The 15,477-nt window shown below is 43.9% G+C and overlaps 2 protein-coding genes and 1 long non-coding RNA gene across 3 annotated transcripts; 2 read left to right on the forward strand and 1 right to left on the reverse strand.

Moving 5' to 3' along the window:
* Positions 1-884: 884 nt before the first annotated feature.
* LOC127773241 (L-type lectin-domain containing receptor kinase VIII.2-like) lies at positions 885-4,165 on the forward strand. Its single transcript, XM_052299277.1, has one exon. It carries the CDS (start codon positions 958-960, stop codon positions 3,271-3,273), a length of 2,316 nt encoding a protein of 771 aa, XP_052155237.1. The 5' UTR covers positions 885-957; the 3' UTR covers positions 3,274-4,165.
* Positions 4,166-6,773: 2,608 nt separating this feature from the next.
* LOC127773254 (uncharacterized) lies at positions 6,774-12,985 on the reverse strand. The gene is made up of 5 exons (XR_008017555.1): positions 12,848-12,985; positions 12,441-12,475; positions 8,424-9,641; positions 7,297-8,334; positions 6,774-7,193 (listed from the first exon to the last, which is right to left on the reverse strand). It is a non-coding gene; the product is annotated as an uncharacterized LOC127773254 (long non-coding RNA).
* On the forward strand, positions 12,099-14,990 carry LOC127773250 (probable serine/threonine-protein kinase PBL26). The gene is made up of 5 exons (XM_052299286.1): positions 12,099-12,559; positions 12,856-13,073; positions 13,174-13,363; positions 13,626-14,017; positions 14,202-14,990. The coding sequence occupies exons 1-5, from the start codon at positions 12,451-12,453 to the stop codon at positions 14,613-14,615; spliced, it is 1,323 nt and encodes a 440-aa protein (XP_052155246.1). The 5' UTR covers positions 12,099-12,450; the 3' UTR covers positions 14,616-14,990.
* The last annotated feature ends 487 nt before the right edge of the window (positions 14,991-15,477 follow it).

Here is a 15,477-nt window from a genome sequence, read left to right on the forward strand (position 1 = left end):
AGTGTTGTGAAGAAAGTAGTAAAACTAAATTTAGTACCTATATATTTCCAAAAAAAACATACACCTCCTTTTGAAAAGCGGTTTATCGTTTCGAATCCATCAAAGATAAATAGACGCTAGATATTGTTTCACTTATGCCGGTATATATAAGCTATTTTTAAAAGTTGATTTTGTGATTTTCTAATCATAGTTTATTTTATAATATTTTTTAATAAAAATATAAAACTTTTATTCATAAATTATTCGTAAATCACATGCATATAATTTTTTCTCATAAATTATTTTTAATCATTAATAAGTGACTCGTGTATAATTATAAGCATAAACGAAAACGATACAACCTAAAATCATTTCAGCCGCGGAGTGACAAATACCTAACCTCTGTGACGGTCGCTTCCGAGCCCGCGGCGCGCCCACGACGCGGACGTGCGAGCTGCCCGGCCGTCGCCGTAGCCCGTAGTTACCGTTCGAGTTGGCGGCGGCGCGCGTCGTCGTCGTGCAGGCGCGGCAGTCGATAGGCATGTCATTGTGTGCTCGTGTACAACCAGTCTCTCCCTCCCGTGTCCGTGCCCGTGCGTGCGTTTCCGTGCAACCACCCCACCAAAACCACGTCGCTCCAAACCCCCTCTCCCACCGCACCCGCCCAAAAAAAAAAAAAAAAAGGCAGCTCACAACACAATGGAGTCCATGGCTGATGGTTCACTGATCCTCTGCTGTAATGCACATACCAGTATACGTCACTGACATGTGGGCCCGAAGCAGGTGGGACCCACGTGCCAGTGACACCTACTGCAGGTGCAGTACAGCAGACGATTTGCCCCTGCACACCTCACACACCCCCCATTTTCTTCCCTACCGTTGCCTCCCCCGCTGCGCTTCGCACGTGTCCCCCCCCTCCCCACCACTTCTCCCTCTAAAATCTCCCACCTCCCATGTCTACTCATCCTCCTCGTCTTCATGCCACCACCCATGGCGCCACCACCACCACCGCCGCCGCCGCCGCCGATTCTCCTCCTCCTGCTGCTTCTGCTCGCCGCCGTGGCAGCTGACGTGTCCACTGCACTGCGCTTCGACTACGCGACGCTGACGCTGGGCAGCCTCAAGCTGCTCGGCGACGCGCACCTCAAGAACGGCACCATCCGCCTCTCCCGCGACCTCCCCGTCCCAAACTCCGGCGCGGGGCGGGCGCTCTACGCCACCCCCGTCGCCCTCCGCGGCGGCTTCTCCACCCAGTTCGCCTTCACCGTCGCCACCCTCAACGCCGACTCCGTCGGCGGCGGCCTCGCCTTCGTCCTCGCCTCCGACGGGGTCACCCTCGGCGATGCCGGGCCCTACATCGGCGTCTCCGCCGCGTCCGATGTCGCCGCCGTCGAGTTTGACACCCTCATGGATGTGCAGTTCGAGGATGTGAATGGGAATCACGTCGGGTTGGATCTTGGGAGCATGGTGTCCGCCGTGGTTGCCGATCTTGATGGCGTTGGGGTTGAGCTCACCAGCGGGAGGACGGTGAACGCGTGGATCGAGTACTCGCCCAAGAGCGGCATGGAGGTGTTCGTCTCGTACTCGCCCAAGCGCCCCGCCGAGCCGGTGCTCTCCGCGCCGCTCGATCTCGGGGAGTATGTCAAGGGCGACGCGTTCGTCGGCTTCTCCGCCTCCACGCAGGGGAGCACCGAGATGCACGCCGTCGAGTGGTGGACATTCTCCACGCCCACCTCCTCCTCCTCGTCGCCGTCCAAGCCGTCCCCGCGTATGGCGACGCCTTCGTCCCCGCCGCCGGAAGCGCCGGTTTCGTCAGCCGCTCCGCCTCCGGCGAGTCTTAATCCGATGCTTCCCTCGCCTCCGCAGCTTCCCGGCGTATCCACGACGACGCCGTCGCCGCCGGCGTCCACGGTTTCGATGCCTCCCACCAGCTCGGTCGCGGTGGCGAGCGCTCCGGCCAATTCGACGGCCGGGATTAGTAATGCCGGATCGCCGCACCCGCCCGCGCACGCGGCGGTGGCGGGCGCCGCGACGGCGGGGGCCTTCGTGGCCGTCTCGTTCGCGGGCTTCGCGCTGTGGGCGCTGGCGCGCCGCGCCAGGGCGAGGAGGCGCGGCACCACGGCGCTGGCGGCGGTGGCCGACAAGCGCGACAGCCTAGCGTCGGCGGCGGCGCTCGCGCGCTCGCCGCGGGAGTTCACCTACAAGGAGCTCAGCGCCGCCACGCGCGGCTTCGACGCGTCCCGCGTCATCGGGAACGGCGCGTTCGGCACCGTGTACAAGGGCATCATCCCGGACACGGGCGCCATGGTCGCCGTCAAGCGCTGCACCAATGCCAGCGCCGACGGCGCGCAGGCGCGGTCGGAGTTCCTCTCCGAGCTCTCCATCATCGCCGGCCTCCGCCACCGCAACCTGCTCCGCCTCCAGGGGTGGTGCCACGAGAAGGGCGAGATCCTGCTCGTCTACGACTACATGCGCAACGGCAGCCTCGACAAGGCGCTGTTCGACGCGTCCTCGCCGGTGCTCCCGTGGAGCCACCGCCGCGAGATCCTCGCCGGCGTGGCCTCGGCGCTGGCCTACCTCCACCACGAGTGCGAGCGGCGCGTCATCCACCGCGACGTCAAGTCCAGCAACGTGATGCTCGACGACGCATACCGCGCGCGGCTCGGCGACTTCGGCCTGGCGCGGCAGGCGGAGCACGGCGAGTCGCCCGACGCCACCGCCGCCGCCGGCACGATGGGCTACCTGGCGCCGGAGTACCTCCTGACGGGGCGCGCCACGGAGGCCACCGACGTGTTCAGCTTCGGCGCGCTGGTGCTGGAGGTGGCGTGCGGGCGGCGGCCGATCGGGGCGACGGAGGGGAGGTGCAACAACCTGGTGGAGTGGGTGTGGAGCCTCCATGGCGCAGGCCAGGTGCTCGACGCGGTGGACGCGAGGCTGCGCGGCGAGTACGACGAGGCGGAGATGCGGAGGGCGATGCTGGTGGGGCTCGCGTGCTCGAGCCCGGAGCCGGCGCTGCGGCCGGGGATGAGGGCGGTGGTGCAGATGCTGGGCGGCGAGGCGGACCCGCCGTTCGTGCCGGCGGCGAGGCCGTCGATGAGCTTCTCGGCGAACCACCAGCTGCTGCTGAGCCTGCAGGACAGCGTGTCCGACTACAACGCGCTGGGCCTCAACGACCTCTCCGACGACTCCTCGTCGGACTCGCTCAGCTCCTCCTCGCTCACCAGCACGCTGCGCAAGGGCGGCCACGACATCGCCGCCTTCAGCTCCGCCGCCGCCGGCGACGCCGCCCGGTGAATTTTACTGCCTTGTTTTTTTTTTCTCTCTCTCTCTTAATCCTACTAGATTCTAGTGGTGGTAATTTTCTCTCCAATTGTATGTATATGTATTGAGTACATAGATTAGCATTGAGCTCAAAATTCCATTTGTAATACTCCTACTTACTTATCTTGATAATTAATAATCCAAGAAATCAATCAGATGATTCATTCGTTCAATCCAGTAATCCATTATTCTCGCAAATTCTTTCACAGAACTGCAAGCAGATTAATTCATCAGATTTCTGTGAACAAAAGTACCTTCTTTTTGTTAAATGAAGAACAAAATATCTTGTTGAAATACAGTAACATTTTGCATAGGAATGACTTGTTGGGTGTGCAATGGAATGGAAATATCCAATGCTTGAGCAATTGGGCAGGAAGCTGAGCTGGTTGCTGCAGCAGCATGGCAAGGAAAGCATCTTCCCTTCCAATCTTAGTGCTGCATAATTACTGATCACCTCTTCTAGTTCTAGCTATCTGCTAGTGATTACTCCTACTTATTATTAGCTTTGCTTTTAGGAGCATCGCATGAAAGTCATCCATGATTCATTCTTTCGAGCCACCAACCAAAATTCTCAATTGGATTATCAAGATACCAATAGCTTAGCCTGAGTTATTAGTAGCTGCCACTAATCCTAACACTGTTGTTGCTGTTGCTTGTCTACTACTAGTAGTACTTGTATACTAACTAAAGCAAGACAGCCACAGCCACTGATAGTGTCACTCACTCAAGCACGCTCAACTAACTGATTCGATGAGCGTGGAATTGTCAACGTCAGCCTGGATAGATCGATTATACTTTGCCTACCTGGCTTTGCTTAGTCCCGTGATCTCGCTGTCACTGTCGAGTGGGCCCGGAACAGTTTTGGAGCCCACAACAGTGTGCTGGTCTTTTCGGTTTCCGGTATTCCACCGGTTTTCTCCGCTTGACAGAAATCCTCTGCAATGGTGTGTTTTTGGTGTTAAGACTCTTTTCCATAATAATACAGCGGAAGATATAAGAAATTCTCATTATATTTTTAGTGTGTTGATGTTGATTGGGGTTATACATAAGAAGATAGAACATCTGTGTATTTCCTACGTTTACAAATAATTGGTACTGGAGTACTGTTCATCTACACGCTTTGACTACTTGTGTTTTTTTTCTTTGTTGGCATCATTGGTACAGAAACCGAAATATTTTTTTTTCTGAACGATGAAGGGTACATTACAATCTTCTATTACTAAAATATTTTGCCAATTCGGGCCCATGCCATATGAGCCTTATTAGGGACACAAGAACCAGACATAGGAGTTTGGAATGAAGTTCATGAGGATAGCCTGAGGTTTGGGAATAATGGACCATTTTCATGGATGTCTCATCCTCCTCCATCAAGTGTTGCTTCTCAACCATCATACACTCTTGTCTGCATAGGTTTGGAGGCTTGTGTGTATGGTGGTACTATACATCAGCTCATCATCTCACTGTAGCTATGAAAATGTTTAGCTCATCAAACATTTTGTAGATATCTTCCAGATACAAACGAAAACTGATCGAATTCTGAATTTCTGACATATTAACATGAATTAACTGAAAACGATTTTGTCGGAATTATGCGATTGATCGAATTAGGCCAACATTTGGAATGATGAAGAAATGGAATTATATATGGAGGGAGAAAATTGGATCATGAGAATATGCAGCTACTTTCATTCTTGTGCTGGATGGTATGGAGTCATTGTCAAGCAGGGATTGAAAAGCAACCATAGCTTTGATGGAAAAGGTAGGGGGCCCTCACTAAGCATTGCCTTGTGTTTGTAGGGAAGGAATGGGATTTTGGGAGTGATGGTAATTTAAAAAGTTGACTTCATTTGTAGAGTTGTCTCTTCTTTTTTCCTAAAAGCATCCTACTCTTCAATCACGCCAAAGAAAGGGATAATTGACCAGTGCCAAAACATGACTAACACTAGTCTCCATCTTTATGATATGTTTCACTACATAAATTTTCTCCCCCTGAAAGAACACTACATAAGGATTTTTTTTTTCTTCTTCTTTTCCTCCCTTTCTACAAAGATTAGGACACCACATCACAAACCATGTTTCTCTCTTAAGCTATGATGAGATTGCTAATGTTTATGCAACGTTTTTTTTAAGATAATGGAACAAAAATCCCATCCTCTGCATCATACGACATTGTAGTCCTTGTTTATTGAACACGGTCATATGCAATTTTTTTTATACGAAGGAATAAATATCGTGACGTCTCCAAGATGGATGTCCAGATCTTGAACACAAATTATCCACCCAATAAGCTTGTGTTTAGTTCAGCGCAAAGTTTGGATTTTGGTTGAAATTAGAGATGATGTGACTAAAAAGTTGTGTGTATGATAGGTTGATGTGATGGAAAAGGACTGAAGTTTGGATCCAAACTTTATATCTAAACACAGCCTAAGTTCATGGATTATATGGTACAGCACCCACAACCCCACATCACATGTTGAGGTTGCTGACACGAGAGGACCATAATTTGGGCCTCTGATGGCAGAGATCAGCAGCCGGCATGACAGGCAGGCAAAGCCACATTTTCACAGATGGCGTCTTCAATTCAATGGCGTATTGTTGCAGTTGAAGCCATTGGAGACGTCGGCAAATCTCGGCCAGAATTTTCGGTGTATTTATTGGGAAATGACCCTGATCAAGCACATGTACTATCTGATTCTGCATAACTCAGTCACTGCCAAACACCCTGAGATTAATAACTTAACCTTGTTGTTAGAGAATGAAAACAAAACAAAACTAACAGGACAGTCAGGAGAGAGAGTATCTGCAAGACTGCAACTGCAAGTGCAATACTACTAGCCTGCAGGCTCAACGTGGCTGTACTGCATCACAGACCAAAAAGGGGTAGCACAGTACCTCACATGCCTGGATCACAACAGCCTCAATGTCACAGAGGACTTTTCACCAGTAGTACAATCATTCATATATCAAACAACCTGAGTCCTTTTCTCATGAGATTTGAGAACAGTTCTTCACTTTTTGACAGGGTGCTTATTTGCTCAAAGTCTATAAGAGCAAGTTTAATAGTATAGCCCACTACTAGCTCCAATTCATCTATAGCCAATCTAATAGCCAATTTATACCATAGTTGCTTACTATACTACTAATATATGGTCCCACCTGTCATACACACATTGCGTCTTAGAGTCCGTGCTGCAGCTGGCTACAGATATGTAGCCCGCTGCTCTTCTCTCTCATCTTTTATCTCATTAAAATATGTTTATAGCTAGCTAATAGCCTGCTATTGTACCTGCTCTAACTGAAGTGCCAGGTGACTTGCTTGGTTGGTTAAAGATGATACAGATGGAGCAGTAACTTCACAGGATTCTGGTTTCTATTGCCTGTCTATTAGGCATGGTTCAGCAAGCAGGCAGGCATCCATAGTCCAGACTAAACTGATCTAAATGAGAAGCTATGAGTGACCAAACAGTTTTTGATCAAGTTTGAACAATCCAGATCAGATCACTTCAATAACTGATAGGAAGACAAAACAGTCCAATTTCTAAAACTCAAACCAAGAAGACAACATGAGTAAAAATCCAGCGGATTCGGTTACTAGAACCTGAACTTTCTAAGTAAGTAGGAAGTTGCATCCAGGATGCTCGCGAAGACGGTAATTCTCAACAGTGCACCCTATCTAATTTTAGAATTCAACCATGGCCCAAAAACAAAGAGACTTCTATTCTTGGTTCAGCACACTCCTCCATAGAAGCATGAAGAAAATGCTCCTAATGTGGCCCTTCAAAAACAAACAAAAAAAATGCTCCTCTTGTTTTTGCGCATGTTCAAGAACAATCTGTGACTTGACAACAGAATCTTTAGCAAAGGAGAAGGGAGCCTGTATAACCTTGCTGCCCCTGTTGTGCACAACCAAAAGTCTTATCAGTTGCAAGGGAAGAGAGGCACAGGGATTGTAAATTCAACAAAAGGAGACACAGGGATTGAGAGAGATTTTCATACAGTGAGCAGAGATGAGCTTCTTTTCATGCTTCAAGCCTGACAAGAAGATGCTGTCAAAGAGGATGGAGGAGATGCCGTTCACAGTTGTGAAGAAAGCCTCCTCACAACATGGATCATCCCTCAAGAACTCTGGTAAGGCAAATCTTACCAACAAAAAGATAATTCATATGCTATTCATTCAAACTGAGCATAAATTAGGTTGAGTGGTAGCAGCATCAGCTCAAAATCAGACAAACAAAAACTAGAAGATGCACTGTTCTAGAAAACCTCCAAGATTTGAAGTCCTTTAATATCTTCCCTTCTTCCATGCAATCACTATGTAGATTAGATTCCATTAAACCTCTACTGACAGACATACATTGTACCTTTGTCTAAGGACAAAAAGCACTCCTGCGCCACATTAGTCCCTTCTGGATACCTGTGTATATATATTACTGTATTTGTCTAAATTAAATCTGCCTAACCATTATATTCTGTATTATCTGTTCTGTACTTTTGTGCCAGTGATACATGCATTTGATGTCATGTCACACTCATTCTTGTCACGTATCATTAAGTCCAAAATATAAACCATGACAGATCAAAATGATTTCTGCAAATATGACATGGATAGACTATAAACAATTGATATTTTTGTAATCTTGTACTAGTCTAGATAAATAAGCACAAATTGGAATTCTGTATTTCTGTCTAATATATCCTACAACTTATGACTGCAGAATCTGACAAGTCGCCACGTGGCCATTCAAACAACAAGAAATCATCTGTTGCAGCGAAAAATACTGAACCTCCCAAACGAATTCCAATTACTGCCAAAGCTGAAAGATCATTCACATTCCGTGAGCTAGCGACAGCGACCAACAACTTCCATCCTGACTGTATTGTGGGAGAGGGGGGCTTCGGCAGGGTCTACAAGGGCCAGCTTGAAGATGGCCAGGTATATACAATAATGATTGGTGGCAAATACTCTTCAGATAAAATGTTGCTCACTTGTCTGAAATTGATTCAATTATTTTCCAATAAATGTTCAGGTTGTAGCTGTCAAGCAAATGGAACGTAATGGATTTCAGGGAAACAGGGAGTTCCTAATTGAGGTCATGATACTCGGGCACTTAAACCATCCAAACCTGGTCAACTTGGTTGGCTACTGCTCAGATGGAGATCAAAGACTACTGGCATATGAATACATGGCCCTTGGCTCACTTGCTGACCACTTGCTTGGTAAGTGCTGGTCTTTTTGTTTTCCTCAGCTAACACATTCAATTGCAAATGCTTATCTGGAAACCAAAAAAATATATGCTTTTGATCGCAACATTGTTAGCTTAGGAGAATACTACGAAGTATATTCAGACAACAGTGTGACATGATTATCTGTTAGCAGTTGGCAGAAACTTAACAACTAGATTCAACAAAGACTAATAAGCTGAATTGCTATTGCAGACATTACACCAGATCAAGAACCACTGAGTTGGCGTACCAGGATGAAGATAGCACATGGAACCGCAAAGGGGCTTGAACACCTCCATGAGAAGATGAGTCCGCCTGTCATATACCGGGATCTCAAGTCCCCCAACATCCTTCTTGACAAGGATTACAATCCTAAACTGTCAGACTTTGGGCTTGCAAAGCTAGGCCCTTTTGAGGGAGACAAACATGTCTCAACTAGGGTGATGGGCACATTTGGGTACTGTGCTCCAGAATACGTAAGAACAGGCATGCTAAGTACCAAGACTGATGTCTATAGTTTTGGGGTTTTTCTACTTGAGTTGATCACAGGAAGAAGAGCTGTGGATACCTGCAGACCAGTTTGTGAACAAATCCTGGCTTACTGGGTATGCACTAAAAACACTTAACTAGACCAGCATTTTTTTTATCAGAGTACAACCACTTCTATAAGTTGGTCATATAATTCAAACAAATGGAACATAAAAAAAATGCTACGAAATTTTTGATAGTAATTAGTCAAATAAGATGCCCTTCTACAAAGTTTCTGATCATTGAATTTGTTTGTGGTCAACAGGCCAAACCCATGCTTCATGATCGGAGGAGGTACCATGAGCTGGTAGACCCTCTTCTTAGAGGTGACTATCCAGACAAAGATTTTAACCAAGCTGCGGCCGTGGCAGCGATATGCATAGAAGATGAAGCCTCAGTTCGGCCATATATGAGTGACATTGTTGTTGCATTGGGATTCCTCGCAGAAGTACCCGCAGGTTGTGAAGAGAGGATTAACGCTGAACCCCAGAACAGAAAGGATGAAGATCCTTCAGTAACTGGTAACACCAAGAAAGATCAAAGCACATTTGACCGTCAACGAGCAGTTGCTGAGGCCATCGAATGGGGCTCTGTGAGGCAGAAACAAATGGCTCAAATTAAAGAAAAGAAAGCTCAACCTCAGGGCATTGTAGCCCCCAAGACAAACAAGTTGTAATATGAGTAATGGTTATGTATAGAACCATGTGCAAAAGTTTTTAGGCTGTCTCCTAACTTGTAAATTTGCAATGTTGTACAAGCTTTAAAGCTGACTTGTAATAAAGAAATTAGAATTCGTAAATGACATGCTTGCCTAAAAAAGGTGGTCAAGGATCAATACCATGGCTTACATGGTTGGGGTTTTTTTCCCCAATTATTTCGACAGCATACTGTCGTTGTAAGCTTCTATTGTAATGATCCTTTCTCCCAATCTTAATGAAATTGGTCGACCGAACTTTTGGCCGACCTGGAAAAAAAAAGGATCAATACCATGGCACTATAGCCTCTACTGAAGCCAACAGGTTGTAGAAAGTGAAAAGGCCAGTTTCGCTTATGCTTACATATGCCAATTGCCAGGCAAATTTATTAAGCTGTCCTATAAGAAATAATATTGCAATAATGGGTGAACACTAGGGCTAAATTTTCACATACAGAATTGAACCATAAATCAAATTACTATCCTCATAATTATGTCATACTGATAGGCATACATAGTGCAATAAGTGATCGAATGTGTTTCTATATATTTATATATATATATCAATCCATCCATCTATGTACGACACAATTACAATGGTTCAGATTAAAACAATAGTCACTGCCAAATACAATATAAAATTTCTAAAGTTGAAATAAATTAGAAGGAAGTTTAGGAATTGGAAGAACTCTATTCTAAACTACAAAAGAATAGAACGTCCGATTTAAAACCAACAGAAATTAGCAAGTTGATTTGCATAAGAATGCAATTCACAACAGAAAGGTACGAAAAATTCCGAACTAAAAATACCAAAAATAGTTACTTAAATAAAAAAAAGGACTTTGCAAGATTCAAATATGATAATTACCAATTTTAAATTTTACACTAATTAAAATATAAATAAAATTGTGATTTTCATTTACTCAGAGTTTTTATCATGTACATTTTGATAAATACAAATATTAAATATCCGTATATTCAAAATTAGTTTACCCAAAAAATATATATGTATATGAAAAATAATAAAAATAAAATATTGAAAAAGTTTTAGAAAAGATTTATAGGTACTTTTTATGGGAACCATTAAGGTAATTTAAGAATGACTTATATATATATATATATTTTGCATATAACAAGTCAAGTGGTCAAACGTCATCTTGAAAGTCAACATCATATTTAAAAATGGAGGAAATAAAATTTTAGAACGTGCATAAAAAATGAACTTTATAATCAATTTCTGATGACCCATATTGGCATCCTTCATAACCCCATTTACATGTAAATTGGGTTTTTAAGGCAACAAAATATTTAACCTAAGATTATATAACCATGTGCAATCGATGGAAAGCCTTTGACTGGTGCAACACGTATGCGTATGCTAGCTTAACATACCTGTCCTGCAGGGAAAGCTACAAAGGACAGAACAGTGCCTTACATGCCCTGGGTTTTTTTCATATACATTTACCCAAAAATTATTATTTTTAGATAATTGAAACTGTATTTAATAAAAAAAAAGAGCAAAAATTACTTTACCCAAATTGCTCGCATAGGACTTTCACCAGTACAATCATTCATGTACCAGAGTACCAGACAACCAACCAAAGTCCCTTGGGAGGTAGGAGTTGAGAGCAGTTCTTTTTTTTTTAACTTTTAAGGGCTGATCAAAGCCTATAACAGGGAAAATATGCAGTGCAAACTCTATATGTAGTGTAAATCTAAAGATTATCGTAGGATACACAAATGAACGTCTGAGAATTGTCAACGTCACCACGAGTAAATTTTTTTACTGGGTTTTTTTGACTTAGTAAAAAAACTACTCATGGTTAAATCTGGGAGTAAAATATCTCAGACGTCCATTTGTGATCCTAAGGTAGTTTCCAGGTTTGCACTACGTATTTCCCCTATAACAGAAGTGTTGATTACTAGTTTGGTTTGGAAATAGAGTGCAAATGGAGCACTCTACATTTCACTAGATAGATCATGATTTTGTCAGTAGTGCCTAATCTTTTTGGACGAAAAGGGCCTTCTAACAATTGCATTAGAGGAGGAGAAGAGAAGAGTTTAAGGTATACAGTCAAAACAGGAGCAATTTGGCTCAACCAGCACAGGAGCCACTTGGTGGATTACAAACAGGAGTCGACTTAGGCATGGTTCATTGGTTCAGAAAGCAGATAGATGTCCAGATAAACCTGATCTAAATCAGAAAAATGACCATACAGTTTATGATCAAGTTTGAACCAGATAACCAGTGCGTCACCCAGATCAGACACTCTAATAAGCAGGCAAAAAACAATCCATTTTCCAGAATGAAACCAGGGAGTCAACACAAGTAGCGTGTTCTCGAAGTTGCACATTCTCAAATAAGCAAATTGTCTAATTTTAGAATTCAAGCATGATCCAAAAACAAAGGGATGTTCTATTCTTGGTTCCCATTCTCCTCCATAGAGGCATGAAGAAAATGCTCCTCTTATCTGACCACAATTTTTTTTTACTGACTAGATCCATCACAGGGATCACTTTTTTGTTGCAGTGCACAAGAACCTGTAACTTGGATACAGGATCTTTTTAGCAAGGAAGGAGAAGGGGAGCCTGTATAAAACTCTCACCCTTGCTGCCCCCATTGTGCACAACAGAGGCTTATCGATTGTAAGAAGAGACAAAAAGGAAGAAACAGGGATTGAGAGAGATTTCATACATTGACGAAGATGAGCTGCTTTTCATGCTTCAAGCCTGAAAAGAAGATGAAGTCAAAGGGGATGGAGGCAAGGGAGGTCACAGTTGTGAAGAAACATGGAGCATCCCTCAAGAATTCTGGTAAGATCATTGGGGGATACCCCAGCTACTACTCCTAGGCCTAAGCAACAAAAGGAATCCATGTTTCTCCAAATGAAATCTATGTAGCTATTACATTCTACATTATCTGTTTCCTAACAGTTTCACATGCATCTGTTGTCATACTTATTCAAGTTTTCTGACAGTTCTTTTGTAACCTTGAATCAATCCAGATTTGAATTTGAATAACAATAGAAAACACCTAGATCCAAGTAAATAAGAACAGAACGAAATTGTGTAAATTTATGTCTAATGTATCCTACAACTCACCACTGCAGAATCGGAAAAGTTGCCATGTGTCTCCTCAGACCACAAGCAATCATCTGAAGCAGCAGTAAATACTGAACCACACAATGGAAGCCCAGTTACTGCCAGAACTGGAAAAAAATTCACGTTCCGTGAGCTAGCGACAGCCACCAATAACTTCCGTTCTGACCGTCTTCTGGGAGAGGGGGGCTTTGGCAGGGTCTACAAGGGACAGCTTGAAAATGGCCAGGTATACACAATAACGATTAGTGGCAAACATTCTTCATATAAAATCAGCTCACCTGTCTCAAATTGTTCACTGATTCAATTATTTTTCCATACATGATCAGCTTGTAGCTGTCAAACGACTGGATCTTAGTGGATTTCAAGGTAACAAAGAGTTCCTAGTTGAGGTGATGATGCTCAGCCTCTTAAACCATCCAAACCTGGTCAGTTTGGTTGGCTATTGCTCAGACGGAGATCAAAGATTACTGGTGTATGAGTACATGGCCCATGGCTCACTTGCAGACCACTTGCTAGGTAAGTGGTCTTTTTTTTCTTCTCAAACACAAGTGCCAATGCTAACTTGACGACAGTCAGTTTAATCCATGATGAAATCTAGATGCTAGTGATCACAAAGCTAACACAAGTGCCTACTTTTTTTTTATCATAATTGTCATCATAGAAAAATACTCTGAAGAATATACAGACAACATTGTAACATGATTATTTACTGTTAGCATTTCGTAGCAAATTAATAGCTAGATGAAACAAGGATTTATAAGCTCAATTGTTATTGCAGAAAACACCCCAGATCAAGTACCACTAAGTTGGCATATCAGGATGAAGATAGCCCATGGAACTGCTAAAGGGCTTGAATACCTCCATGAGAAGGCTAATCCACCTGTCATCTATCGGGATCTCAAATCACCCAACATCCTTCTTGACAACGAATACAACCCTAAGCTGTCAGACTTTGGGCTTGCAAAGCTAGGCCCTGTTGGGGGGAAGGCACATATCTCAACTCGGGTGATGGGCACATATGGATACTGTGCTCCAGAATACATAAAGACACGCCAGCTAACTACCAAGACTGATGTCTACAGTTTTGGGGTTTTTCTACTTGAGTTGATCACAGGAAGAAGAGCTGTAGATTCATCCAGACCAGAATGTGATCAAATCCTCGTTAAATGGGTATGCACTAAAAGTACTTTAACTAGACCAGCATTTCAGATCAGAATACAATTGCCTCTATAACTTGGTCATATTTCAAACAAATGGAACATACAAAACGCTATGAAATTTTTGGATAAAAAATAGTCAAATAAGATGCCCTTCTACAAAGTTTCTGATCATTGAATTTATTTGTGATCAACAGGCCAAACCCATGCTCAAAAATCCAAGTAGGCACCATGAGCTGGTGGACCCACTTCTTAGAGGTGACTACCCAAGGGGAGATTTGAACCAGGCTGTGGCCGTGGCAGCAATGTGCCTACAAGAGGAAGCCTCAGTTCGGCCATACATGAGTGACACTGTTGTCGCATTGGGATTCCTCGCAGAAGTACCCTCAGGCTATAAAGAGAAGATTAACACTGTGCCCCAAAACAAACAGGATAAAGATCCCTCATTTACTGGTAGCACTAAGCAAGATCAAAGATCATTCGATCGTCAACGAGCAGTTACTGAGGCCATCGAATGGGGAGCCACGAGGCAAAAACAGAAAGCTCAAATCCAAGAGAAAACAAGTCACTTGCAGGGCATTGTCGCCCCCACTGAAACCAACAGGTTGTAAAAACCGGTAGCAGCTATGTATAAATCCATTGAGCATAGTTTTTTAGGTTCTCTCCTAACTTATAAGTTACACAATTTTGTGCAAGCCTTAGAGATGAATTGTCATATAGAATTAGAATTTGTAAATGACATTCTTGTCTCATAAAGGTTGTCCAGGATTAATACCATTGCACCATAGCCCCTACAGCCCTACTGATGATGACAGGTTGTAAAAAGTTATTTTTTTTAAAAAAAAAAAGGTTGCCATATAACAAGTAATTTTGCAATTCTGAGCGAATCCTTGGGCTAAATTTTTAAAATACATATTAGAACTGTAAATCTATTATTGTCCTCAACTCGTAACAATGTCAGTGTCAGGGATCCATAATAGAAAGAAACAGGTGAATTGGTTTGTGCTTATATACCTAGCAAGAACAGGTCACAGCAAAGACACAGTGTGACTGATACAGTATTTGCCTAAATTTGACGCAAAAGACATAGGTTTATTTATTGTACTCCTAAGCTGCAAGAGATTACCTTTGGAGTGACTTCTATGTTGGATTTCCTGGTGTGTTCAATGCACTAACCGCACATTAAAAAAAGAAATTAAGCTATTAAAATAAAAAGGCAGACTTTATTGCTTCAACATTCTCAGCTCAACAAAATGCATGATCCTGCAATGCAGAGTTGTGTACCTAAGTACACGAGTAGGAAAGAAGTTCGATTACTAATAAAATGAGTTGTTACAGGAAATTTCCTTCCCATCAACAAAGGTCCAAACACTATTTTGTTTTGCAAAATAAATAAAACAAGCAGATATCGGCATGGACTCTTGCTCTCCCCTGAGATGAGTTTTGATCACTAACACGTCACTTTAAAACTTA

Source organism: Oryza glaberrima, chromosome 5 (assembly GCF_000147395.1).
Source record: "Oryza glaberrima chromosome 5, OglaRS2, whole genome shotgun sequence".
In the NCBI taxonomy this organism is placed as follows: domain Eukaryota; kingdom Viridiplantae; phylum Streptophyta; class Magnoliopsida; order Poales; family Poaceae; genus Oryza; species Oryza glaberrima.

Bases quoted from the DNA above. Each gene is read 5' to 3' on its own strand.
- LOC127773241 (XM_052299277.1), top strand. From the start codon at position 958: ATGCCACCACCCATGGCGCCACCACCACCACCGCCGCCGCCGCCGCCG.
- LOC127773250 (XM_052299286.1), top strand. From the start codon at position 12,451: ATGAGCTGCTTTTCATGCTTCAAGCCTGAAAAGAAGATGAAGTCAAAG. The intron at 12,560-12,855 runs GTAAGATCATTG...TCACCACTGCAG, and splicing joins AGCATCCCTCAAGAATTCTG to AATCGGAAAAGTTGCCATGT. The intron at 14,018-14,201 runs GTATGCACTAAA...TGTGATCAACAG, and splicing joins ATCAAATCCTCGTTAAATGG to GCCAAACCCATGCTCAAAAA.